Here is a 25,814-nt window from a genome sequence, read left to right as displayed (position 1 = left end):
CCACACACACACACACATTTTTTTTGGCTTTTTTTTTTCCTTCTCGTGCACCCACAATACGTATTTGAAAACCCGCAGAAGGAATACACAAAAGGCAATAAAAAAAAAACAACATATGTCGGGCAACAAAGACCAAGAGCGTGCGTACGTGTGAAGAAAAACTTTTCTCTTTTATTTTCGTTTCCTTGCCAGCCTTTGTCTCGCTGAGGTTATCGCACGGGAGGGATCTAAAAAGCAACAATAACTAGAAGCCAGACTCAATCAAAGAGCTGCCAAGGTCACGTACAACCGACCATCAGCAGAGGCAAAACGGTCAAGGAGATAACCCACCGGGGTGCACAGTGGCGGTTGCAGTCCTTGAACGATGAGGCAGAGGTGCCTTTGCTGAGGAGGTGATGCCGGAAGGGTTACTCTGATTCTCTGCGTCTCCAGCGTTGCATCCCCGGCCGCAATAAATTCATTCACAAGCGAGTTGACCAACGGAGAAGAAAGCGCTTCGTCCACGAAGAAATCGCTACCCAAACCACTGTAAAAAGGAGAAATGGCACGAAGGAAGGGTTCGGCGCCTGGGGAAGTGGAGCCGTCATCCCCACTGAGTTTTTGCCATTTTAAATAAGGCCCTAAGAGAGCCAGCCAAATGACCATTCCAAAGGGGGTATCAAGTGGGCTTCCCTTAAGCTTTGCGTCAACGCCCACCGCATCAGACACGCTACCGGGATCGTGGTTGGTGTTGCAGCTTCTATCATTGCCTTCTATAGTGGATCTTGGTTCCTCATGCTCCTTTTGAGTTGGCCTGTCATCACCGACTCCAGAAGACATAAGAGGAACACGAAAGAGCACAAACTGCATGGTACTCTTACCTAAAGGAATGTTAATCATAACGGCTACGTTTTTCGGAGTCCCTGCCAATTGCCGTAGTTTCACAATCCTATCATTGTAGGCTCTCAAGGCCTGTACAAAGGGATCCCCAATTGACGTACACGTGGCGAAGCTCAGTAACTCGTTAATAACTTCGCTACGAGCATCCATAAGCGCCTTGATGCTGCCGTACATGGCGGAAAATGTACCTTTTATCACCTGCTTCAGGAACTCGCCAATTGCCTCGTCTGCCGAGCGACGAGAGAGCACATCCTCCTGCCCAGGAACGGGCACTGTCAACGGCCTTTCCGCAGACACACATGTAATGCGCGCCTCCAGAATTAGTGGGGAACCAAACACGGCAGCGTATAACTCAGCTGGGGAGAGCTGCGAAAATTCGGTCTGAGAAGCCCTTGACTCTGCAACATCGGTTTCCGCAATCAGCAATGCACTGATACTATCTTTGATTGCCCCTATGGGGTAATGCCATGGCACCGGCTCACCTCTCCATGTTAGCCACACGAGCGGCGTTGTGTCTTCTCTCGCAACCGTGTAAAAGGAAAAGAAGGCCTGAACCTCGCTTCGCACAGCCATTAAGACGGAACTTCGCGGGAGCACGTAAGTCAATGGTGCCGGCTTTGCCTGCACCGTGCAATCCGCATCACTAAGATAGATAATAAGGGGAACTCCTCCCATGTACTCCTCAACCTGAAGGGACATCCTCCAAAATGACTGCAAACTACAACTAATATATATATATATATATATGGCTGTAACAAGTGAACAGTCTTCGTCCTCCTGGTTTAATCTTGTGAGGAGGAAGGACCCCAGCAAACGAATTCAACAAGAATCACAGAGAGAGCGTGGTCCAAGCTACAACTGGCACTACCTAATTTATATAAATATTACTCTTCCATTTACTTCAAAAAAAAAAAATGGAGGCACTGAAATCAAGCGGGCACACACACACGCACAATCTTGCTTAACCAAGGTGGCGATAGCACCATTCAATATGTATATATTGGAGAATTCTCACTGCTGTGCTAATTCATGCATGTGACCGCAAAGAGATATGGAATTACTGAACAGCAAACAACGTACGCACACATTTATTATGCACGTACAGTGATATTGATATATACCATACGTACAATGAATGTTTGCATATAATAGTAATAGTTAATAAAAATATAAAAAACTGGGTGACGTTAGAAACCATCTTTCCGCCTTTCTTGTCTTTTTTTTTGTTTATCCCCTCTTTATTTTCTTTCTTTCCGTATGGTTTCAAACGATGCGCCTTCACCAATGAGCATTCCCTTACCGAGGGTTGTCGTTGCTTATTTGTTTTTTTTTTTGTTCCCCGTCACCTTGCTCTGTTCTCACAAACCCCAGACAAACCCTTTTGGTTAGACGTGATTGTCACCTTCATGCGACCGTGTTCCGCGTCTTTTCCCTTGCCCTCCTGGTCATTATTCATACGTCGGTGTGTGCATTAAAGTAGATGCACCCAACCCCATCCACTTTTTTCCTATCTCCTCTCTCTTGACCCCAATCGCTCCGCATCGAGCGGATGCATGCCCGCCAACCACTCACTCACTCACCTATGCGGCGCGGGCCCAGCTCACTGATGGGCCCGCCTGCATCCATTTAAGTTAATGAAGCATGAGGAGTAGAAATTAAACAGGAAGAGAAGCGAAAAAAAAAACAAAAAAAAAACAAGATAGTGAAAGCGAAACACAACACCGTAGAAAGCTCAAGAAACAAAGCGGTTGATTTCACTGAGCCAGTCCTCGTACTCTGCTTGCTCCGCCCAGATACCATACTCATCCATAAACTTGCATAACTCTTCCGTCAAACCCCGCTCATTGAAGTAGCTCGTCAAGGCGTCGATAAGGTCCACGTCCAGATCGTCTAACTGAGGACCTTCGTACAGACGCTGGCGCTTCCGTGATGCCTCTGGCGATTCATCCAATGCAAGCTTTGCATCCTTTATAAAGGAGATGGTCCTCATGACGACCCCACCGTCCTGAAAAGCCATGTTGCACATCAAGGATTTGCCTTTGGATGTAACAAATGTGAGAAATTCAAAGGCAATATCGTCCTCACTTTCCGTGTCATTCCCAAGGAAGCGGATGAGAATCTCTTCGTCCTCGTAAGTCTTACTCATTGTGAATAACATCTCGCCGGGTTTGCGCTCCAATTTCCAGCCCGCTGGAACTTCTGGCTTTTCAGGTTTTCCAGAGCGCTGCTGCTCGTCGTCCAACTCGCGGCGGGTGACGTCGGCGAGAGCAGTGTGCGAAGCGAGGCGTCGCTGCTCCATCGCCACAAGGGGGCTTATTGTCGCTGCCGCGGTCACCGAAGGAGCACAGCGACGAATAGGTGGTGCTTTTTGAATAGCAAAAAGGGCAGCTGACACAAGAACACGCCGCATATCTTTATGCCTCGATTAGCGCTTCGCTTCTTAATGTTGTCGCTTCTTTTCTCTTTTTTTGGAGTGTGAGTGTACAAAGAGGAGACGGCGGCGAGAAGACAGACGATGTATAGAGTGTCAAATGGCCTCAGACGACTTTGCACGTATGTATTTCTAACTCCAGGTGGCAGATGAAAGGAAAGAGGCAGATGTTCCAGTGAAATGAAGGCAAAACCAACAACAACAATAACTCATCACGGGAAAATTATGCTTTTCCATTCCCATTTTGTTTGTCGTTAAAAACACACAAGGACAAACGCACATTGCTCCCCTCCTCGTTTTGCCAACGACTTAATCACTAGACCGCCGCAGCAACATCACTTCCTACTACGTTTCGCGTCCACTGCACTGGTTATCTTTCTGCACAACAAACTGCTTCTCAAAACCACTGCCGTGTTCAGCAGGAGCGCTGCCGCTACAAACTGTTTTATTTAATAGCTCCTGCAACGGGGGAAGTTCCACGGTATCTAGCCACCGCATAAAGTACGGGTGCTCGCGGTTGTCCTCGGCCGCTGCGCAAACTCGCCACGGGGGCTCATGGTGCATTTTTCCCGTTGCGCGATGCTCCTCCCAACACCGCTCCACCTCAGCAAAGGGCGACAAGTTCGCCTCACCCAACTCCCTACGCCACGCAACTTCCTCCGTGATGATAAAAAAAGGACCACTCACCGCCTTCTTTTCAAAAGAAGAAACCGTAGGCACAACTTCCCGCGCTGACAACGGTGTTGAAGAATGATGTTGTGATTGTCTCTCTGTTGTTTCTATTCTATGTTTGGAACTAGACAACCGCCGGCGCACACCTCGCCTGTCCTCGTCAGCGCCTGCATTGTCATCTGTAGAGGACCCCATTTATGTGGGGCCTGTGTGTGATGTGTACTAACTGAAAAAAGGATGAATCAGTAACGTTTGGAGTTTTTGTCTTCGGGACTAGTTGGTGTTGCCTTTCATCGTCCCCCTAAATCACCTGCCAACATGTCACGTTGCACCAAATTCATTTGATCTTTGTTCCTTTACTGTCACTTTCGTTCTTGTTATTATTATTTTTTTTATTTCTTGCATACTCTACTCCCACACTCACGCGCTTTCAATTCCCCACCCACACCTCATGTCATTTCACTCAGAAAAACCATAATCCAGTACAACGCTCTTAGATGGACGATAAGCATGTAACCCATTCATAGTGTCCATTGAGGTCATCAGCCATTGACCCTCAGTTCCACTGCACCACTTTGCATCGATGACGCGTCCCAAGTGCGCAGTATGCAGAAAAGACAAGTCAAGACAAGCATAGCAGGTTCATCCTCAGTATCTGTAAAAGGCATAAAAATTGTTTGATCATATCCCAGATGGCAACTAGTCCATCCTCGCTGAAGGTACTCAGTACTGTCTCACTAAAGGGGGCCCACAGAAGTCCCGTGATACTCTTACCATAATACCACAGCAAGGGAAGCTCCGTCTTTTTGTGTTGTCGAATGTCCCACAAGTGCAGCACACTGTCTAAACTGGCACTGACAACCTGAAAAGCGGTAGTGAGATGTAGTTGGGCAGCGGTAATACCACCCTCATGTACACGGGGCCATGAGCAACCAGATTTTTTATCTCTTGTGCCCCACAGTTGTATTGCCCCATCCATACCCGCCGAGAGCAGGAGATAACCCTGAGAGCCGTGCCAAGAGACATCCGTTACGACGTCTGTGTGTGTTCCCATTCGGCAAACAGGTTGTACGCCCGTCTGCTGTCACTCCCATTTTCACCGTTAGTGGCAAAGAGTCGGTTATGGATGTGCCAATACAGAACATGCCCATCACTTGCACCACTCGCCAAACAACCTTTTGTGATGGCACTCCAGCTCAGAGCAAAACCACCCATCTCGTATGCAGGAAGCAAAGCATCAGGTACAACGGCATCACCCCCTCCTCTCCGCTGCAGTGAAGAAGATTGTATACACCTACACATCCTGAGGCTGTTTGTACAGCAATGATGTCTGAGTTCTGCGGCATAGATCTTGTTTTTAACACCACGCCATCTACATGGATTGTTTCTTCCACAGCACAGTGGCCACACACACTTCGAACCCGCGTCTCAGAATTTGCCCCCACCTCCTGCACTACCCCGCGACTGACACTGTTACCTGTAGATGAGTACTCCTCTGCACCCACTTCATCCGGTTCATTGGCCACCGCCACCCCAATGGCACGCACATAATTTTGCCTACCACAAAATGCCTGCGTACCAACCGCAAGATACTGCAGGGTGCAATTCCACCCGTTAGTCTCCGTTCGGCGCCCCGAAATCCAGTCGACGGTAAGGCTTGGCCACCCCAACACATGAGTGCTGCAGTAGAAGTATAACTTCCGTAGGTTTTGCCCCCACGTCCGCTGGAACCTCACAAGTCTAACAAACTCCTTCAAGAGGGACTGCGTTGACATCACTGTCTCTTGTTTTCCCCCATACGAGCCAAGCACCTTCACTTCACACTCTCTCTCACCACATACCCTGCTGAACCAAAACTGGATGTTGCCCCGGTCGCTTGACTACATACGCTCTTCATCGCATCTGCGACATCCCCAGACAGAGGCGCATGTGTGTGTGGTGGGGGGTAGGGGTGATGAAGAAAGTCGGAGTCAATTCCTCTACACGCTGCAATAAACTCCTTACACTTCACCACAACCACCACCGTTCACACACCGCACAGCAGAGCAGAGGCAGCAGAAAACGCACACATGTCACCCACGTGTGGCCTTCATATAAGCCGAAGCGGCGCGTGGCAGAAGATCCGTACGTCCGTGAGCTGCAGCTGTACCATGTCCTAAAGCCACCACCCTTCCTACTCCTCCTCCTTTGGCTGCCGCGGCTGTCGCTGCTGCTCTCGCCTTCGCTGTGGTAGGTTGTGCAAACTCTGTCGTGCTTTTTAGGCGCACGCCAGCGGAGAGAAAGCGATTAAAATCAAGCCTCGCCCACAAGGCCCGCTCCGTGGCACGTACTGCGGAACCCGAAAGATGGCCGGTAAACGCAGCCACGACATCTTGCTGCACCCGCGTCTCTAATGCGGCGAGCGCTGCAGAGACCTCAAGAGAAATCTGCGCCCCATCTACCGCCCACGAGGTCAAGCGATAGCGCGTACAAAGTACATATAGGGCAATGGAGCACTGAAAAAGGGACTCACAGGCCAACAAAAGTGACCCCGAACCCTCGGTTATAAAAGAACCCTCTGCAACATGCCACACATAACGGTCAAGGCATTTTTTCGCTTCCTGTACACTTTTGCATCTTTCCAATGACTTCTCCAGCTCAGCGGTTTGCAACACAATTACATCCACTTGCAGATGATATCCTAATGTGGTGTGAAGAAACAACAGCATTTGCATCACGGCAAAGGTGCGCCGAAGCTCAGCTGATGGTTGTTTGTTCGTCATAGAAGCCTCTGAGAAGACGTATCTAACACCATGAAGCGCATGCAGAGAAAATCGCCTGGCAATATGAAACGAAAAAATCCTTTGGTAGTACTCCAATGCCTTGGCTGACAAAACCAAGTGAAGACCACGAGGTATGACGTAGTGAAGCCCAAGGCCTCGCATGTTGCCAAGAATGGTACGCGCCGTTTCTTCGATAGAACGTAACTTACTCTCACCTATTTCTAGTGGAAGCACAATAAACATGCTAAAGCGTTCATAAATAGGTGCCTCAGCTAAACCAGTAACACTCAAAGCATGCATAAGGGCATCCGCTACAACACGTCCAATAGCAGCCTCCTTCAGGATGGTCTTGCGCACAGCACTGTCCACAAGGCTGGGAAAAGCAGCCTCCACAAAGGCATGCCAGAGATCTCCTCGGTGACATAAAAACATAGCACGCAAGGCAACAAGATGTTCGTGTAAGGCTGCTTGTTCACCTACTTTTAACCAAAGCGTTTTTGACCACAAAGCCCGAGCCGCCTCAATGCGTGTCTCTAACTCGTCAACCACTAAAAATCCACCATTGCAAAGCGAGGGGTTATAAATCGCCTTAAAAACAGCATTTGCAGTCTCATCCTGCGTTCCCAACGCTAGTTGCTCAAGATACTCCTTCCCATGACTCTCAGCTTCACCGAGCACTACACGTCGCTCTTTGCCAACAGACAAAATCAGCATGCCAAGCTCCATCGAAATTACATGCGGAAGAAGATCACTGTGCAACGTGTGGTCCTCCTTTCCTCCTTTGGACTTTACAGATATAAAGAAGTCTTTTCGGCCGTGCAGTACGACACCATGGGCAATGTAATGCGCAATTGTGTAAAGAAGACCCATCCACACCGATTCTCCAAGGCAGACTCTAAACTCCTGTGGAATCTCACGATTCAACACAAAAGCACGAATAGTAGAAAGAACAACATCCGTATTCTTCTGCTGATCTATCATCTCTGTCAGTAGCGTAAAAGCAGGGAAGTACACGGGGCGGAGCGCAGTTACGGCAGCAGCTGTGGTTGCATTCTGCACGGCATCCTCATAGTTCTCCAATATCCTTCTGATGGCAGCTCCAATAGCCGAAATATACAGGCCTTCAGTACGGCCCACTGCAATATCCGTCACCACACTACGCAGGGCATGGCACATTGCCCCAAGCGGTAGAGCGTCCTCAATCAACGCACGCTCTGATGGGTGCAGCTGCGACAAAACGGCAGACGTCTCCTTCCTGCCATTGTCACCACCAGTCCGCTGTGCCGCAAAAACCGCAAGCGGGAACGCTGTGGACGAGAACCCAAGAAGACTACATTGCAACTCTTCCATTTCTTTTGCCAACTACACTGCCCCTTCGCCGTCCTCCCTCTCACAGCCACGCAAAAAAAAAAAAAAAAGAGCCTGCAACTTCGTCCAAACAGCCCTCACATATACCTGACGCGTTCACGTTTGCTTTGTCATTCTTGTGTTTATGTGTGCCCATATGTGGCACACGTGCGGACGTGCCGAGCAATTAGAGAAAGAGAGGAGATGAATCATTGCGCCCGGTGTTGTCACAACGGGTTAACCAACCAAGTAGGCAAAAACAAACCAACAAACCAGCCATACCTCCTTCCGTAAGTTGGCACCCCCCTCCAAAAAATAAAAAATAAAAAAAATAAAAACAATCAGGTAACAAAAAAAAAAAAACAACAACAACAAGAAATAAAGGCGCCAATGAATACTTTTATTTATGTAGTCATGTCGTCGAACACCCCACATCAATTCTTTGTTCCAATGTACATGCATGCATTTATACCCGCCCTACCCAACACCTAACTCCCCCCTCTCTCTTTCTCATTCTCACCCACCCCGTTCGACTCCATTTTTTTGTTTACTAGCTTCCCCTTTTCCATATCCTCCTACCATTCTATTGTCCTTCTTCAAGTCCAACAACATTCATTTCCTCATTGTATTCAACCTGGAAAGCAAAACGGAAGACGCGCGTGAACGCACCGGAAGGGAGTTGCAACTGCCATTCCACGACGCCCTCACTATCCACACTGCACTCATTGCCCTCCGCTGTCATCCCGTCCGCCAGCATCTTCCTGCTCGGATCTCTCAGCTTCACTCGGATGTCATTATGCAAGGATATGGGGCACTGATCCTTTACTACCAATGCCGCCTCTGTCGTCAATGAACCCTTCACCGTAAATTCATATACATATTCAATGATCACTTGTGGGTTACGCAACATGGCACGAACAGTAGACTCCATTCGCTTCACTCTTTTTCGTGTGACGCTTACAGCATCATCTGTACCAAGTGACGTCGTAAATTCCGCACCGGCAGGAACAAATCCAAACTCCGATTTGCCTACAAAAATGTTGTTCGCAAAAACGTTTGCCTTTCCGGCAAGGAATAAGTAAGGACTTGTATTATTCGCTTTGATAATGAGGTAGGTCCACGGAGTTCTTTTTGGCACTGCATGATACATACGTTTCACCGGAAATGTGCATACGGCGATGGTGAGCTTTACCGGTCTGTTGTCGCTTCGCACAGTGGCTAAACCAACAATTTGAAATGTACTCGAGCTAGATAAAGAGGAAACCTCCGCCTGCTCCACCCGGGCAGACTGGGGAACTGGCGAATCAACATTGGCCCGCGTCAGTCCCGGTTCATCAAGAAGTCTTAGAGCCATAAGGCCACAACTGGAGCGCCCAGGGCGCACTGATGGCTGCAAACTGATCTTCCAATCCAAGAGTTCGGGCGGAGCTGAACTGAAGTGGGGCGTGGCTGTACTGAGCTTCATTTGCACTTTATTCCAATCCATTGAGGTCTTCTGACACACCTGGGCGTGGTATGTAACGTCCACTACAGACTGTCCCCGATTCATGCGGATGTCGTATAACGGAGTCCACGAAGCACCCATGATTACAAAGCTCACAAAAAGTTTTAAATTCACGGCCCGTTCATGGACAGAAATAATGAGCTCAACTGACATTTCTCGCCGTTCGTTGCACAAGTCATACTTTAGATCATTCAGATCCTTCTCTATTTTATGTTCTTTCAACACAAGCTCATTCTCCTCCTCTAAGAGCGTCAGACGACACTGTCCCAATTGCAACTTTCGGCGAGCAATAAAACGGGTCAGACCCTTCCAGGATGCAGGCTTTGAAAGAAACTGAGCCATGTGGTCCACATTTACATGCGCGTATTGTCCCTTGTCACGCTTCCCCATGGTGTTCAGCTTATTCTCCATATCTTTCAGTGCAATTTCAATGGCGTCGTTAACCGCATTTTTGTCGCTAATAACGTTAAGACGCTCCAAATTTTCATCTCGTGCCTTCTCCAGCTCTCGGACCCGCTCCCGTATATCCTCCTTGTTGACGTGCGTCTTGACACGCACCCCTCGCATCACCACCGGCTGGTTTGCTGCGTCCTCCAGACGAATCTGGAGTGTGTTCTCCAAGACGCCCCCCCAACCCTTTTCTCCCTTCAAGGAGAGGATATGTGTCCCAACCGTAAGCGCGGCGTTGGCGACGTAAGTAAGTTGTGCCCGGTCCCTGAAAACAGTCACCGCCTTCAGCGTAGGGAATATCTCAATACGTGGTAGATCTTGCTGCGGCTCCAGCGCAGTTGTAGCCATTGCTTGTTTTTTTTGTTCTGTTCTTTCTTTTTTTTTTTCAATTGGTACATTAAAACATGAATTACAAGCCCAAAAAAATAATAATAATAATGAAAAAGTCGGGCACTGCACACAGAGCGACATGGACAAGAGCATATGCATAATATCCATATATCTCCAACTAAGACTAAGTCACCCTCTGACATACGGTAAATGTGTGCATGAACGTGTCTAAGCAACAGAACAAATCGCCTCATCACCAACAACAACCATTTCTCTTCCCCTCACCTGTTTTTTTTTAAATTCCCCCCATCACTTCTCCCTCTAATTATCCCGTCACTTCAGCTCCCTCACATCTCACCAAACTGCTCCTGGTGAAACTTGTCCCGCTTGCTTTGACCGTCTTTGAGGATACGTCCATCAAAGAGTTTGGTTGCCACTTTAAACGCCAAGCAACCAGCGGGGTCACCAATTTCCTGAAACATCAATGTCACCTCATGATCCATCATGTAGGTGTACGTTAAATTTTCCATGGTCTTCAGCGTCAAGTGAACCGCCGCCTCCCAATCCAGCCGATGAATGAGGCACCGCAACAGCAAGAGATACATTTCTGAGTCACGCAAGTACCACTGGTCAGTTCCAACAACTGACGGATTCATGAGAACGCGCCACACCTCCTGAAACATGTCATGCGTGACACGTTCGTCATCCATAGGGCTCATCTGTAACATGAGTTGTGGATATGGGTTGTACACCTCCGGATCCCACAGATGGCGAGGTACAGGGTCTGCTGGGCAGCCTACATGAGGAAGGGAGGATCGAACCCGCAACGATGCAATGGTTGGAGCCCGCTTCCACTTAAACAGAGCTGCTGTGTCATTCATATCTCGTTCTATCATCGCGGGGCTACGCAGCTCTGGTAATTTGTTGTCGTTGTAAAACAAGTGTTTCATGGAATCGCGCGCTTGTTTTGCTGAACCAAAAAGGGCAAGTGAGGCATCTCGCGCGTCAAGGTACCTGCCCCACTTCCGGCGCTCCTCCAAACCGACCGGTGTCAACTTACAGTTTTTCTTTGGGTGACGGGCACAGAGCTCGACAAATCGTCGAAATAACAGCTTTGTAGGAAGTCGTGTACGATGATAAGACAAGTCAACGCTCTGCGACACCTGTCGAAGTGCTTCTTCCGCCTCTTCATTGCTACGTACAAAGAGAATTGCGTAGCTCTCAGCTGCCACAATGTCGTTTTCCAAGACATCCGAGTTCGCATTCTGCGCCAAATGGGCGTAATCCACCCGGGCCCCCTGCAGAGTTCTCATGCTGACGCGGCTGAGAACACTGCCTATGTCCATCAAGTAGTGGTGGTGCACACATTCCCCACGCGACGCCAATGCCGCACGTCCTCCATCAGCGTTGACAGAACGCTCCCGGCGACGGATCTCGCATGCGACATACCGTAATGTTTCCACAGCTGCAGTATCATTGCGAAGAGTGCTGTACAGCAAAGCAAGCGCATGATAACAACTCAAAATGTCTCCGTAAAAATTCCCGCTTATGGCAATAGATGTCATATCGGCAACAATATATTCCACCATAGATGAGAGCCCAGCGGTTCTCGTATTGATGACACAATTCAGTATGGGTTCATCAAGATTCACGCCCGCCTGTGAAAGCGAAGCTCGCATCGCATCAACAAGTGTGTTAAGCGGACTTGAGGCTGGTGATAACTCCCCACGGTTCTCCAATCGCTTAAAAACGGCTTCTGGACTCACACTACCTCGGGGAAACTCGCTAAAAACACCCAAGGTGCTCCGTATCCGAGGAAAGTCCTCTGGACGCGAAAGTAGAGTAGCAAGGACATGTACATAGTCCCAATCACACAGCTGAACTCCCAAAGCCCGTATCCAAAGCGCCACAAGCAAAACCGCCGTGGATGGGTACTTACCAGAGTTAGCTACATGGTGAAGCAATGACGATAACAGCGGGCAACCAGTCTCAGATCGCAGCGTTCCAAAACATGTTTGAGTGACATCGATCATACGCATCATCCTAGCGAGCGTATCTACAGGGCTCAAGCAGTGAAGAGCATCAATGACAAGAGCATATGTATCTATGTTCGCCTCCCCACGTTCTATAATAACATGCAAAAGTTGTTCAATATTCTCCTTGTCTCGAGTGTAATTAAAAACACGAAAAAGTGAGTGGTAATGCAAGGAATTCAGTGGTTCACCCAGCGTCTCTCGAATATATTGTACAGTAAAGCTGAGATCCTCCGCATTGTGGTTTCGTGTGTATGTCTTGACCAATTCGTCTGCTTCTGGTAATCTGATGGGAGCGACGCCGTCTCTTCCGTTATCGCCATGTGGTGTGCGGAGATGCTTGATGCGAGCACAAGCCACCCGATGTTGATCCTCCCTATGAAATGACTGCCACCAGTCCGGAATCACGTGTGCATTAAGAACAAATGAGCCCAAAGCACACCGTGAAGTCTGAAGCATCCCCCCACAGATGTCAACTGGGTGCCACGGCCAAAGAAAAGATTGGTAAGGAAGGCAAAAAAAAAAAAGGAAAAAGTCAGCACCAACAAAAATGAATTGCTGGTCACGCAGTAACTGCACCACAAAAGACGTCCAGCTCCAGTTCTCCGGGAACCGGCCCACAAGGAGGGGCGAGTAAGCGCGGCGGGATCCTAACTATCTGAAGAAAACAGGAAATAAAAGACAAAAGTAAAACTAGAAAAAATATCGTGAAAATTATATGTGGATTCCCGCAAAGTAAGGCAAAAAAAAAAAGTGAGGAAAGAAGCAAAATCACACATGCACACAGAGATAGAGACGAATACACGCACACACACACACCGGTAATGGAGGCCCAAAGAAGAAAAAGAAGGGCTGTAGTAACAAATTCACGTAAATAAAAATTCAAATGCATCGCTTTCACGCTACGGGATTTCACTCATACAAGGCGTGAAAACTAAAACACACAATCAAATAGTAAAGGGAAAAAAGGCCTCAAGAACAGAGAGAAAAACAAAAGGAAAAAAAAAAAACTAGCACAACGTCAGCGGCAAGCATAGTAGTAGTAACGAAGGAAAGCAAAACGGTAGGGCACCCCCACTCCCTGTACAATAGACGTGTAGATAGATATACACGCCAGACCAGCTTTGGCAAAAAAGAACAACAAACTAGCTGAAAGCAAACTCGTCCGTTTCTTCGATCGCGGCCTTTATTTTTCTTCGTGCGGCTTCAACATCTTTGTATGGTGGAAGCTTTAGTGTGGAGAAGCACGTCGACGCAGACGGTAGCCACTCCTCAGATGTGCCCCACACAACATGTACTTTGAAGGGCGGACTGAGGAACCGAAAGCCAAGCAGTGGGGGCCGAGGCATAGATGTTGTGAACTTCAGCAGCTTTTTTCGCTCATCCTGCGACATGGACTCCACCACCTGCCAGAAGTAGTGCACAGGCGCACTCTCCTCATCATCTGCACTGTGGTATTGTGTGTGCCGTCTCCAATCCGCAACATCAATGGCACCCTCAGCGTCCCCGCCAAAGAGCTTCATGAGTTCATTGCTATCAAATAGTTTCAACCAACTGAGGTCCACGATCATTTTCAGGCCTTCCAGAAAGGCTTTGGTTTGGCGAGCTGACTCATGGTTCAACTTAAAGCATGCAACAAGGTGAATATAATTCAAGCAGTTGCGACGCGTGACTGGAATGTTTCTTCCATCACGCAGCAGCTCCACCTCACGTACCTCTCCCAATACATTTGCCGTGTACGTAAAGGTGAGTGACAAACCTTCAATTTCTTTATCGCTTAGAGAGCGCAAAGAAATGATATGGCGGTACAGTTGCTTGTCAAAACTCTTTAAATTGTTGATTGAGTTACTGCGACCAAGAATGGCGTTGCGGAAGTGAGGCGCAAAAGGAATGTCTAGCAGAACCCCATCCCGCAGTGAGCGACCCACCATAGCACCAAGAAATGTGATGCGACGCAGATGCTGTGAGTCCCCTGTCGTCTCATAACTAAATGGGTTGGGGTAAACGTCACCAGTTTCGGTTTGACAAAACATACCATACTCAGCTGCAAATGCCTCGTTACACAAACTCACAAGGAACTCCCGGTACACTCCCTCACCGTGGCCTTCCTCAACGTTGTTGTTGTTGTCTCGAAAGCGAACGCCAACCAGTTCAGGGGTTGCGGGATTGTTGGCAATCTGGTCAAATGCGTCCATAAAAATGTGACCACGACGCACAAAAAGACCTTGCCGAGAGCCAAAAAACGAACTTTCCCCTCGACCAAGGACAACTCTGGAAAACAGAGTGGCACGCAAAAAAAAAGAGATAGTGAAGGGGGCATTTTGAAGGAGCCGAATAACTCGGTGTAACTTGGACCAAGTGGTACTCCCTGCCCATTGTGGATGGCAAAGAGCTGCGCAATTTGGATTCACAAGTTGTGCCGCATCCCCCGCAGTGTCTTTAAGCGTGAAAAGTTCCAACTCCGACTTAACGTACGTCCACTTATCACCATCAATAGACTTAACTGTGTCAAGAATCGTCAAATCTGTCGTAATCCACACAGAGGGATGGGGCACAAAGGATTGTACTTCATCTATAACATGCAGTTTGGCCAACAACGTTAACGCTGTCTGTGCAACAGCCTCACTGTTGCAGTTCGGGAGAATGCCATGCATGTATGACCTATGTACAATCTCCTTCAACGCCAAGACAAGCATTACAGCGTCATCACGATCCATGACTGTGCAACTATCAAGCTCCTCCATAAAATCGGTGGCGTCTACAAAATAACTCAGCAAGGTAAAAAACAATACCGACACTGCAGGATACGGGTCCCAGAAAAAAGAACGTCCTCCTATTGCACCTGTCACCATGCTGAAAAGTTCTGCTGGAGCTTCGCTCACAAAAGGAAGATGAACCACGTTACCCGCCCTCACTTCCTTCAACAAGAGTTCTTTCTTCTTCCCAGTTAATGCACCAAAGGTGCTGCTTTGACCGTATTGGTAGATGCGCCATAAACACTGCAAAAGCTCTGGTAAATTCACCAATTTTGAAACAATTGTAGTTACCTCAATACGCTGCTCCATAGACGCCAGCGAAAAATTGTAAATGGGCCACACAATAATGCTACATAAAAGATCAAAATCCGACAAGGCGCCAAGTAAGAGAGGAGATGATGAATCTATCTCGAGAGTAAATTCATTAAGTGCAGCAACTGTGGCAGCAGTATCCTTTAACAGGTGTAACCCACAGTCTGGAGTAAACAAGTACGTCGTCAACTGCATGTACTGATTCGCATGCGTAGAACTCTCAATGTGTGGATGAAGAAGATCCGCCAGCGTCGTTTTCAGCAGTTCGTCACCTTTGCTTGCCTGAATTGTCAATTGTAGGAGACACCTCAACCATTTCCTTCGTAGTTCACATTCCTGAACATTTTCTATCTTCAGGAAAAAAGGTGTAAGCCGCACCAATTTTCCAAGAGCTGTTGTCGAATGATGGTGAATTATTGTTGTTAGCTCATTCGTCACAACGTTTACAAGTGCATTTATTAATGCCTTATTGCCCTCCTCCCTTGCAGTACACGTTTCATCAGGTGAAGATGCCAGGAGTACATGCAGTGCACATGCGGTGGGAAAAAGGTATCGCGCATCTTGAGACGAAGATGTGAGAGAGTTTAGCAGCATATCCTTAGCTTCCGGGGTTTCCAAGACTACGGCAATCTCACCTGTGGAGAGTGATGCATACAGGTTATGAATCCACGACACAGCGGCCTCGTTTGCGAGTGTGCCGTGCTGAATAACAAGCTGTAGCGCCGGAACTAAAAGCCTTCCCTTATCATCCAACTGACTGGCTGTTTTAAAAAGAGCATTCAGCATAAATAAGTGTTCCTCTTTCCACTGAGTGTTATTGTCATCTGGCGGGCTGGCGTACTCTGCAAGTATCAAACGAACTAGCAGGTCAAGCCCATATCGACATCCACTCAACTCCTCCGTAAGAGTGTCTTTATGAATACTGAGCACCAACTGCTTCAAAATGGTCTGTATGCACATCCTCTAGAAACAATGAGTGTCATCAACCCCACGGCGCTGACCACGACAGAAGAAATTGAAGTCCCAGCAGTAGTTTCCCAATGATCTTTCCATTGTTTCCTGGTATTCATCATGAATGGAATAAAACAAATTTCTTGCAAGATCAGCAAGTGCCATTCGGCTCAACCATACTCGAGCGTTACGCTGCAAACACAGCGCAGCAGCATGCTGCACCCTATTCTTCTCGCGTCGCTCACGCTTTTTCCTGGCCTCAGCCAGAATCGCATTTGTAGAAGGTTGGTGGTCGCGGGAGAGTGAGAGGTGCGTCGGACGGCTCCTGCCATTAAAAACGTAAATACCATTCATTTTTTTCCCGCTGCTCTTTGTGACCTTGTGAGTGCGGAAAAGGAAGAGGGAAAATAAAAGTGGAGAAACGAGTGCAACCAACTGAGTGGTGACAGAGAGGCAATAATAATCACAGTAACAAGGTAAAAGTGCCCCTTCCCATCCCCTTATCTTCCCTTTTTCCTCCTTCCCCGTCATGGCCCCCACTTTAGTGGGGGCCATGCAAGAAGACGAAAACACCAAAAAAAAAAAGACAATAAACAATAATCCAAAGTGATTCATATATACGCCTCCGTAAAGAAAAAATAAAATAAAATACTTTTATCTCACGTGGCAACGAGAGAACAGCACCTTTGAAAAGAACTTTGCACACCTCACGGGTGCGCAATGCCATAAATTCAATGTTTCCCGCTCCTTTTTCTCAACGACGCCGCAAGACCCGCAATTCGACTTCATCAATCAACTCTGAATACGGTTGCGGCGCAAGTCGAGGCCCATAGAGCATAGTCAAATATACCCTTTGCTTATTTCAAGTCCAACGTACGCGGTGCATGGGGCAACCCCTCAATGAATTCAATTATTTCCAAAAGCATACGACGCTGACCCAAAGTAATTTCATGTTTGCAATTATGATCATTTTCTTTGGGAGAATGGGAAAGGCTCACCACAAAACTATCACCAGTGCCTGAGTTATGATGCCCGCCTTTGGAAAAAGGCCCTTGAGAGAGTCTCCCGTTATTATCTAATACAAAGCCCGCCGCTTTGGCAGTCGCCTCCCAACCCTAGCTAATTCGAAAGCAGGATCATTGAGATGTAAAAGTCGTAAATACAATGCGGGCACACTACCCAAACCCCTCAAAAAATGTCCTGAGGAGACCTGGTCCAATGAAAGAGGTTGATAAAAAGAAGGAGATAAATCCACACTCCTGTCGATATGATGATTCTTGTTTTTGTTGTCTTTTCCACTGACTCTGTTGATAAGGAGCTGAATGAGTACGTTTCCCGTCTGAACGCATAGTAACTGGCTGTGGGCAACTATTCTCTCGAGTTAAAGAGTAGTGAGTGGATTCTAAGCAAAACGTTGGAGGCTCCGGCAGTGTGGCACTGCCTTATCCACTCAGAGTGGATGATTCATAGGATGAAGCCCTTACCCTGGATGCGGGCCAGCAAAAGGCGCCATCAGCATTAACGCCATGCGGCGTGGCTCGCATCGAGCTGGCCTCGGAAAACAGATCAAGTAATAGTTCATTGCCCCATTGTGGAGATGATAGAAGAAAAAAAAATCAGTCAAGGAAAATAATCCTCAAAATACGGGACTACAAGGCATCCACCAACTTTTGGGCACTTACTAACAAGACACGTAACCTCTGTGCGTATCTCACCCACTTGGAAACGTCCAATGAGCCTTGAACATACGGTTCAAGCGTTTTTTTTTTGTTCCTAATTTTGATGGAGACACATTGTCAAATTTTGGGATGCGCACTCCAAGAAGCTTATATCACTCAGAGAAAAAACACGCACGCAGCCACCAAGTCTTGTCACCCGCTTTACCCGGACAGGCAAGGTGTTACGATGGAAATCCACCAAAGCCATGACGGTAACACCCCGAGGAGCCACATACTTCACACGGCCTCGCAAAAAAAAAAAAAGAAAAAAAAGGTGAAAAAAACCAAAGATGCATGTCAAGCATGGAGTGAATGACCCTCTACATTGATAATACAGAGGATGCATGAAGTCAAACCACACACACACACAAATGCAAACAAGCTATCGCGCTGTCTGTACACTGCATACCACAATGATTGAGTAGAAGTCATGCCTCCTTTTTTTTTGTCCTTATTTTGTCCGCTCCTTCCACTTATTTCTTTTTCTCTTAATATCCCCTCGCTTATTCCAGCCCCCCGACATGGAAAATTTTATGGTTAATTGGAGGGATGCAAGCGTTGTCTCCCGTGAAGGCGCACTCTTGATACATATTTCCTCAGAAGCAAGACGTCAAGTATTACAACACTCTTTTGTTGCACTCCGGGGCCTCCAATACGCAAGCAAGGACGCAGGAAAGATGAAAGGCAAAAAAATGAGCCCAGCTAATATTTGTAAAAAAATACGTATAGAAGAAAATTTATAAAGTTTTTACCTCAACTGATTTCTTCATAGTTATTTCTTTATTTCTTCGTTAAATCTCACCTTCACGCGCTCCCACAGCCTCCGTGTGCGTCCGCAGATCCACCCTGCGGCCAAAACAGGCAGATGTAGGGAATGGGGGAGGGGAAATCCAGTATGATCCCTCCCTTTTTCCTCCCACATTCTCATGGAGTAAGGCTTGGCTTCTCGGGGTATGTGCAGCCGTCATGCTGAATCACCACCCCTGCCGCGTAGTGGCCAAGAATACAGCAACGTCTCAGGTCCCTCCCAAGACTGTAGCCAGACAAGAACCCACCCACAAAGGCGTCTCCGGCAGCGTTGAAGTCAACAATCTTTTCTTCAGCAAGGGGCTCCACAGGCACCACGGTCACATCGTCGTTCGCAACACAGACAGTGGGGTTCGCTCCATGTGTAAAGACAACAAGACGGCCTTTAGTGCCAGAGTACGGGAGCTCCTTTGCTGCTCGCTTCGCAATCTCTCCCACATCCTCCAAGCCCCATCCATTCGCTACGGAGAGCGCCCTCGCCTCCAACTCGTTGCCAAATAAGACATCCACATAAGGTAAGACCTGGTTGAGCTGCTCCCCAAAAAACTGAATAATGAATGATGCAGAAAAATTCATCATAAATGTTCCACCCACTTCACGTGCCTGCTTTGCCACGTGTAGAACATAGGCTGTATCAATGGTGAGGGTAAAACCGGTCAAGTAGAATAACTTGGCCTCTGCACGGCATTTCTGTACCGCTGGAGAATAAACATGTTGGGCAGAAAGGCAATTTGCAGCGGCAAGGTTTGCCACAAGTGAACGTTCTTTTGCTGTAATGCAGACAGCACAGCTGCCCGTTGGTTGCTTTGTCGTATACTCGACCAGCATGTTGACACCGTCCTTTTCCGCAGCCTCCCTGAGAATTTTGCCGTAGCGATCATCTGCAATACAGCCCACATATGAAACTATGGACCCTTTCGGAGCCTGCAGCATCCACTGTACAACTCGAGCTGTATTCAGTCCGGAGCCGCCTGGTATGTGCTTTACTTGCGGAATTTTTTCAAGATCGGCAAAAATTTCAGCTTGTTCCTTGGCCAAAAGCGAGGCAGAACCGTGTACCACCCCATACTTCACCATGAACTCCTCTGGTACCACTGCCAAAACATCAAGCAATGGATTACACTGCACATACATCTTCACAGGGAGAGACATGATTGTGCACTGCGTTTGTAAAAGAGGGTACCAAAGATGTGAAGTCGTGCTTAAAACAAGAAAAAAAAAGGGTGTGGAAGAAAAAACAGCCAACATAGAAAGAGAAATAGAGAATCCCATGGCATTTCCCACATTGTACATAGACACAAAACGAGCCACATAAATTATTATTATTAATAATAATAATAATAATAATAATAATAATACACAAAAAAAAACACTCACGCATACCAACTCTCATAAACACACACAGAGAATGCGGCACTCCAACCCTTTGCACAGTGGTAATGCACGATGTATGCACATATATGTGTATATACATATAGCCAATAATAGTCCCAATCAGAAAAGCCATAACACAAGAGGATATTTATTTTCGGCCCCTTTAATTGTATTCCTTATTCTGACCCTCACCTCTCATTAATTACACTAAAATATCTCGATTTTATTCATTACCTTTTATCTACTAATCGCTTTGTATTTATTTATTAGCTTTTGCCTTCCTTTTGGTTGTGACTTGTTTTTTTTCTTTGTGATAACACCTCCACCTGACTTTCTGAGGTAATCGTAAACCATACTATTACCAATAAACTATCCTACTTCCCACGACAAAGTACGTATATGCGCATATGTATTACTCTCCACGACGCGCACGCGCCGCAAAATCTTCTGCAGTGCGCTTCAACCCCTCAGAAAGCGGCACGATGGGCTCCCAGTTCAGCACACGCTTCGCCTTGCTGATGTCTGGGCGTCGTTGCTTTGGGTCGTCTACAGAGGGGGGGAAAAAGACAATGTTTGACTGTGTTCCAGGCACTAGATCCCGAACCTTCTTTGCCACATCCAGCACTGTGTACTCGTCTGGATTACCCAAATTCACAGGGCCAATCTCGGTTGGGTGTTGAATAAGGCGAAAAAAGTCCCTCCACAAGGTCATCACAGTACTGAAACGAGCGGGTGTGCTCGCCTGTCCCATGCACCGTAATATCTTCACCCCTAAGGGCCTGAATAAGAAAGTTACTAATGATCCGGCCGTCGTTAAAGCACATACGAGGACCGTATGTGTTAAAAATACGCGCCACACGAATTTTGACTCCATGCTTCCTGTGGAAGTCAAAACATAATGATTCGGCACACCGTTTCCCCTCATCGTAGCAGCTTCGTACTCCATTGCACTTCACATTACCCCAATATTCCTCTGTCTGTGGGTTCTGCAGTGGGTCGCCGTACACCTCTGAGGTGGAGGCAATAAGTATTGGGCATGCATCTCGCTCTGCAAGAAGCAGTGAGTGATACGTCCCGTTAACACATGTAAGCGTTGTCCCAATTGGGTCGGCCTGATAGTGCACTGGAGACGCTGGGCTAGCCAGGTGAAAGATGTAGACATACTTATGCCGTAAAACTTCCTCCGGGTACGGATAACGCACGTCGTGCTTCACAAAGTGGAAATTCACTTTTCCAAGATGGTGAGCAGTGTTCTGCTCCGTGCCAGTGTACAAATTATCTACAACAACGACAGTGTAACTCTCACGCATTGCTCGGTCAACAGCATGACTGCCGAGAAAGCCAGCGCCCCCCGTGATCAGCACTACCTTATTGTCATTTTTTTCAGGCATCTTAGATCTCAGGCGCACCGCCCAAAACTTGCCCCTCACCCAACTCAATCCAAATAGGCACGTGTGCCTCTGCCATTCAGGGAGAGAAAAAAATGACGGTGGAAACCCCCCCCCAAAAAAAAAAAAAAAACGGCAAACAAAAAGAAAACACGGCCTTTGGAATTTAGCAGTGAATACACAAAAAAAAAAATAACATTCCACCGTCACCTCCCCTCATTACGTATACACACACACACACACAGCCACACAACACGATACAACAACTTCAAAAAAGAAAGAAACAAAAAAGTATAAACTTCGTAAACGTGCTTTACTCGCTGAGCAGTCTCGCACAAGTGTATACATGCGAAACGACACATCGCTACTCAGTGCCTGCATTTTTGTGCGTGAGACGGCAAGCGGTCCACATTCCCCCCACGCAAAGAAAAAATAGTACAAAATGCATACATACGCATCATAATATATCATTCTCTACCCCTTCGTCTTACTTTGTCTCCAGTTATATATATATTCGTTTCTACTTGAGCACAAAGAAGCACACGAGACCGCAGAACTCCACGGCGAAGCCTGTCAGGAGGAGGGCAAAGCCAGGGACGTATTTTGTATACTTATGGGTGTAGATGTCACTGTCACAGTACGAAGAGTAGTGCACAGCAGACACCACGCTCCACATCACGAGGCTCGAAGTGATGCTAACTACGGCAAGCAAAGCACGGGCCACCACTTTGCATTAGACCCACTGATGCAATACCAGCGAGCAATATCGGACAATACTGTGAAGAACATGGCAACAGCGCTGAACGCTTCGGCAAGGTTGAATCTCTGGCACATGGCAGTGCAAGTGTCAAAGTTGACACACCAGTCGCAATTAGGAGTGTTGCACTTCCGCGTGCCCCAAAAAGTCTAGCAAGCATCTGACTCTTTCTTTTGTTTGAGTACAGCGAGCGGGGTACCAATAGAAACAAAAACAACGCTTAGCATGCAAGCAACAAGCACCACCGTTGCCCTAATGCGCTTGCTATACTCACAGACAAAGAATCCCTTCTTCTTGGCCATCCCTCAAACAGCAAGTTCTCTTTTTAGTTCCATTCCGGTTCCCTTGACAATACTGAAGAAAGTTTCCCTTCTGTCTACTGCTGCAGTTTGCTACTGTCGTATGCTTTGATAGTTTTAATGCTCCTGCCGTGGGTATGGGAGACGGTGAAGAGAGAGGAGACAACAACAAGAAGCAATATACCCACATGACACACAGCCACGAAGGGCATGAAAAAGATGAAAGTGGGGGATGGAAGCACAAGGAGAGTAAAGACGGGTGACGGCGAAAGACGAACTGCCGCACGTGGCGGCCCGTTGCCCCCCCCCTCCCTCCCATTTTGCCTTCGCCCCGCTGAATTGGTACCCATCTTGGAGGGGTGGTTTCCACCAGTGATTATCCTACTTTTGCAAAAAATAATAATAATTTTAAAAACATACCTTCAAGTAAACCGAGAAGTAATTATAAAAAAAAAAAAAAGAGAAATAAAAACCACGGGGTAAATAAAAAAAACAAACGAACAATAGAAAAAAAAAAAAGTCAGAAATACGCGCCATGTGGAACGACATGCAAGCCCTGTTTTTTTGTATACGTATATACACGCATGCAAACGCTATAAACCATTTCCTCTTCATCACCCCCATGCACATTTTCTTTTTGTTCGGTTTTCACCTTCAGTTTTTTTTTTTCTTCTACTCGAGTGCATGGATAGACCTCCTATTTTTGATGTCCACTTATTCCTGTTCTCTTTGAGTACCGCTACTTCAGTGTGCGTGTGTGGGTGCACGTGCACAGTCCCTCCACCGCCTTCCGGCGCTGCTTCACTGTGCTTCCCTTGCTGTAAAAAAAAAACAACGGCGGCAGCGGCAATGGTGTTCCCAACAACAAATAGAAATGTCGAGCGCAACCAGACACACTTTCCCATTACGTATGGTCAAACTGAGGAGGAAATGTGATTCGTAACAGCTCTCTCAGGCCGCGGGCCTCTTCACCACCACACGCAGACGATACGGTAAAATAATAATAATACCAGTTTGCCTTTTCCACCCGCACATCAAAAAGGCAAGCGAAAGCGCATATATGTCCGCAAGGGGAATAGGGAAAAAAGGGAGAGCAGGCGTCAGCAACACCCCTGCAGAAGAAAACAAGCGGTAAAATAAAAATAACAAAAAAAAACCGTGCAACACAAAAACAAACAAAAAACAAGGAGGAGACCCAAATGGGGCTTGCACTGTTTCAAGGAGACACAAACCAACGCGTCCCAAGCCACCAAAAGAAATGCGTGGGAGAAGCGAGGGCATCGTCAACGATCCCAATCCCACCCCGTGCGTAAAGGCATCACCGACGCGGTTTAGTTGTTGCTCTTTTTGTTGGTGCGTTTGTCTCTGTCACCGAGACAACAGTTTTGTTGTTTTTGTGGGTAATTTAGCTTTCGGTGGGCATCATTGTTCTCTGCGCGTCTTCTCTCTTCCCTCCCGCCTGATAGGAGGCGTTTCCGTGCAATTGCCGCAACGTGCACCTTACGTCTTTGTCCAAAGAGAATAAGACGCAAAATGGCCAGAAGTAAGTGTCAAAATTTTTTAAAGTAAAAGAAGTAAATACGTATGCCAAAAAAAAAAAAGAGAGAGAAATAAGACACGCCAACATTGGCGAAAGCAACCAGCTGAAAACAGCAAGGCAACCCCGCGACTCACATTCTTTTTTTTTTTATTTCACCCCTCTTTCAATGTTCTCTTTGATTTGTTCTTGCTGCCTTTTCCCGTTTCCGCGGGGCGTCACTCCTCTGCAGGTCCGATGACCACCGAACCACGCCGAGCCATGAGCAGGTGCAGCGCTAAGCAGTTGCTACAAGCGGAGCGTGCACACTTCGGAGGTGACGCAGGTGCCAATATGTGTATTGGCATTATGTGGCGTCGCTCGCATCACTAGAAATAATAATAATAACAATAATAATGGCAGCCATCGAAATTATCTTCATTTGCGCAATGCTCAATCTTCCATGAGCAACAGGCAACGATGAAATAGCCGAGAAAAGTAAGAGAAAGGAGAAGCACAAAACAAAAAAGTATGAATTGAGTGATTTTTGTAAAAATCATACTTGGGTGGATCAAAAATAAAACAAATATCGTTTTCCTTGGTATGTCATACAAGTCCCCGCTGCTGCGTGTTGTCCACGCGCATTTGAGCACAGAAACAAGTCCGGATCAACGCGCCCGCATCGATCACATCACAAACAGGCACACCGTACCAATTACCAAAATACACCAGCCAGCGACATACAAGCGAAAGGCAGCACCGTACTTCCATTGATTCTTCCAACCGGTGCGGAAACCGAATCCGCACACTTTCCTGTTGTGCACAGCGGCCATGCATGTCCACGGAATCAGTACAGTTACAAAGCCAATAATGGCAAAAATCATCATCGAGACTTGTGACGAAGAGCCGTCAAAATTCATTTAAACTGTAATGAGAGACACAAGTGACACACAAATTGAGATGATGGCAAAGGCTTCACGGATCTGAAATACCTGTTGTAAGCGGGAGGCACTGGTAGGACAGACAAAGTCGCCAGGGCGCAAATCGTAGCCGTCGATGCAGCATTGCTTCGTCATGCCCCAGAGTGCTACGCAGGAGAGCTTCGGCACGTTTGGTTCCTTCCAAATATATCATTCCTCTGAACTGCGCCGCTGGCGTCCCCACACATACGAACACAAATGCGATGCAGACGCAAAGCATGCAAATGGAAGTCCCAACCTTTCCGGCGAGAGCTTCGAATGTCATATTTCTTTATCGGTAGGTGGTGTGTTTGTACAAAAAAAAAAAAAAAAACTGAAGACTTATTTGATCGCAAATAGTCAATGCCACAGTGCCTCGAAATGGAAATGGGGAGGAAAAAAATGAGTAGATTCATGCTGGCAATGGGTGAATGTGTGCGACTACGGGAGTGACAAAGCAAAAAAGAAGGTTACCAGAAAAGGAAACAGGCACTCAACGATAATCAAATGCTGCCCCAACAGGTAACACCACCTCAGGAAAGAAGGAGATAAAACTTCAGCTTTTAAGT

The 25,814-nt window shown here is 47.2% G+C and overlaps 12 protein-coding genes and 2 pseudogenes across 12 annotated transcripts, besides 16 other annotated features; all 14 read right to left on the bottom strand.

Annotated features, from left to right (window-relative positions):
• Positions 1 to 261: 261 nt before the first annotated feature.
• Positions 262 to 1,578, bottom strand: TraAM80_00111 (uncharacterized protein; the record flags this gene model as incomplete). The annotated part of the gene is made up of 1 exon (XM_029377203.1): positions 262 to 1,578. One exon carries the CDS (start codon positions 1,576 to 1,578, stop codon positions 262 to 264), a length of 1,317 nt encoding a protein of 438 aa, XP_029242946.1.
• A 28-nt stretch (positions 1,579 to 1,606) lies between these two features.
• Positions 1,607 to 1,626: a microsatellite.
• A 450-nt stretch (positions 1,627 to 2,076) lies between these two features.
• Positions 2,077 to 2,133: a sequence feature (A-rich).
• Positions 2,134 to 2,553: 420 nt separating this feature from the next.
• Positions 2,554 to 2,577: a microsatellite.
• A 34-nt stretch (positions 2,578 to 2,611) lies between these two features.
• Positions 2,612 to 3,289, bottom strand: TraAM80_00110 (p22 protein precursor; the record flags this gene model as incomplete). Its single annotated transcript, XM_029377202.1, has 1 exon — positions 2,612 to 3,289. One exon carries the CDS (start codon positions 3,287 to 3,289, stop codon positions 2,612 to 2,614), a length of 678 nt encoding a protein of 225 aa, XP_029242945.1.
• Positions 3,290 to 3,655: 366 nt separating this feature from the next.
• Positions 3,656 to 4,177, bottom strand: TraAM80_00109 (uncharacterized protein; the record flags this gene model as incomplete). Its single annotated transcript, XM_029377201.1, has 1 exon — positions 3,656 to 4,177. The coding sequence occupies one exon, from the start codon at positions 4,175 to 4,177 to the stop codon at positions 3,656 to 3,658; it is 522 nt and encodes a 173-aa protein (XP_029242944.1).
• Positions 4,178 to 4,604: 427 nt separating this feature from the next.
• TraAM80_00108 (histone-binding protein RBBP7) lies at positions 4,605 to 5,036 on the bottom strand (the record flags this gene model as incomplete). The annotated part of the gene is made up of 1 exon (XM_029377200.1): positions 4,605 to 5,036. The coding sequence occupies one exon, from the start codon at positions 5,034 to 5,036 to the stop codon at positions 4,605 to 4,607; it is 432 nt and encodes a 143-aa protein (XP_029242943.1).
• A 142-nt stretch (positions 5,037 to 5,178) lies between these two features.
• Positions 5,179 to 5,757, bottom strand: TraAM80_00107 (histone-binding protein RBBP7; the record flags this gene model as incomplete). Its single annotated transcript, XM_029377199.1, has 1 exon — positions 5,179 to 5,757. One exon carries the CDS (start codon positions 5,755 to 5,757, stop codon positions 5,179 to 5,181), a length of 579 nt encoding a protein of 192 aa, XP_029242942.1.
• Positions 5,758 to 6,054: 297 nt separating this feature from the next.
• Positions 6,055 to 8,094, bottom strand: TraAM80_00106 (p22 protein precursor; the record flags this gene model as incomplete). The annotated part of the gene is made up of 1 exon (XM_029377198.1): positions 6,055 to 8,094. The coding sequence occupies one exon, from the start codon at positions 8,092 to 8,094 to the stop codon at positions 6,055 to 6,057; it is 2,040 nt and encodes a 679-aa protein (XP_029242941.1).
• Positions 8,095 to 8,330: 236 nt separating this feature from the next.
• Positions 8,331 to 8,374: a microsatellite.
• Positions 8,375 to 8,401: 27 nt separating this feature from the next.
• Positions 8,402 to 8,474: a microsatellite.
• A 200-nt stretch (positions 8,475 to 8,674) lies between these two features.
• On the bottom strand, positions 8,675 to 10,393 carry TraAM80_00105 (Aspartate ammonia-lyase; the record flags this gene model as incomplete). Its single annotated transcript, XM_029377197.1, has 1 exon — positions 8,675 to 10,393. One exon carries the CDS (start codon positions 10,391 to 10,393, stop codon positions 8,675 to 8,677), a length of 1,719 nt encoding a protein of 572 aa, XP_029242940.1.
• A 3-nt stretch (positions 10,394 to 10,396) lies between these two features.
• Positions 10,397 to 10,431: a sequence feature (A-rich).
• Positions 10,432 to 10,722: 291 nt separating this feature from the next.
• TraAM80_00104 (uncharacterized protein) lies at positions 10,723 to 12,867 on the bottom strand (the record flags this gene model as incomplete). The annotated part of the gene is made up of 1 exon (XM_029377196.1): positions 10,723 to 12,867. One exon carries the CDS (start codon positions 12,865 to 12,867, stop codon positions 10,723 to 10,725), a length of 2,145 nt encoding a protein of 714 aa, XP_029242939.1.
• Positions 12,868 to 13,180: 313 nt separating this feature from the next.
• Positions 13,181 to 13,227: a microsatellite.
• Positions 13,228 to 13,394: 167 nt separating this feature from the next.
• Positions 13,395 to 13,418: a microsatellite.
• Positions 13,419 to 13,553: 135 nt separating this feature from the next.
• On the bottom strand, positions 13,554 to 16,436 carry TraAM80_00103 (putative ubiquitin-protein ligase; the record flags this gene model as incomplete). Its single annotated transcript, XM_029377195.1, has 1 exon — positions 13,554 to 16,436. The coding sequence occupies one exon, from the start codon at positions 16,434 to 16,436 to the stop codon at positions 13,554 to 13,556; it is 2,883 nt and encodes a 960-aa protein (XP_029242938.1).
• Positions 16,437 to 16,439: 3 nt separating this feature from the next.
• Positions 16,440 to 16,781, bottom strand: TraAM80_00102 (putative ubiquitin-protein ligase; the record flags this gene model as incomplete). Its single annotated transcript, XM_029377194.1, has 1 exon — positions 16,440 to 16,781. One exon carries the CDS (start codon positions 16,779 to 16,781, stop codon positions 16,440 to 16,442), a length of 342 nt encoding a protein of 113 aa, XP_029242937.1.
• A 403-nt stretch (positions 16,782 to 17,184) lies between these two features.
• TraAM80_00101 (hypothetical protein) lies at positions 17,185 to 18,357 on the bottom strand (annotated as a pseudogene).
• Positions 18,358 to 18,396: 39 nt separating this feature from the next.
• Positions 18,397 to 18,429: a microsatellite.
• Positions 18,430 to 19,069: 640 nt separating this feature from the next.
• On the bottom strand, positions 19,070 to 20,104 carry TraAM80_00100 (adenosine kinase; the record flags this gene model as incomplete). The annotated part of the gene is made up of 1 exon (XM_029377193.1): positions 19,070 to 20,104. The coding sequence occupies one exon, from the start codon at positions 20,102 to 20,104 to the stop codon at positions 19,070 to 19,072; it is 1,035 nt and encodes a 344-aa protein (XP_029242936.1).
• Positions 20,105 to 20,278: 174 nt separating this feature from the next.
• Positions 20,279 to 20,310: a microsatellite.
• A 657-nt stretch (positions 20,311 to 20,967) lies between these two features.
• On the bottom strand, positions 20,968 to 21,717 carry TraAM80_00099 (dTDP-glucose 4,6-dehydratase; the record flags this gene model as incomplete). The annotated part of the gene is made up of 1 exon (XM_029377192.1): positions 20,968 to 21,717. One exon carries the CDS (start codon positions 21,715 to 21,717, stop codon positions 20,968 to 20,970), a length of 750 nt encoding a protein of 249 aa, XP_029242935.1.
• A 114-nt stretch (positions 21,718 to 21,831) lies between these two features.
• Positions 21,832 to 21,865: a microsatellite.
• A 76-nt stretch (positions 21,866 to 21,941) lies between these two features.
• Positions 21,942 to 21,979: a microsatellite.
• Positions 21,980 to 23,216: 1,237 nt separating this feature from the next.
• Positions 23,217 to 23,289: a microsatellite.
• Positions 23,290 to 23,903: 614 nt separating this feature from the next.
• Positions 23,904 to 23,956: a microsatellite.
• A 724-nt stretch (positions 23,957 to 24,680) lies between these two features.
• Positions 24,681 to 24,704: a microsatellite.
• A 505-nt stretch (positions 24,705 to 25,209) lies between these two features.
• TraAM80_00098 (hypothetical protein) lies at positions 25,210 to 25,532 on the bottom strand (annotated as a pseudogene).
• Positions 25,533 to 25,562: 30 nt separating this feature from the next.
• Positions 25,563 to 25,579: a microsatellite.
• Between the last annotated feature and the right edge of the window lie 235 nt (positions 25,580 to 25,814).

The sequence above is a fragment of the Trypanosoma rangeli genome (genome assembly GCF_003719475.1).
Source record: "Trypanosoma rangeli strain AM80 chromosome Unknown Tra_15.4_contig_00002, whole genome shotgun sequence".
Lineage (NCBI taxonomy): Eukaryota > Euglenozoa > Kinetoplastea > Trypanosomatida > Trypanosomatidae > Trypanosoma > Trypanosoma rangeli.
The sequence above is the reverse complement of the archived record's forward strand: the minus strand, read 5'-3'. Positions and strand labels throughout refer to the sequence as shown.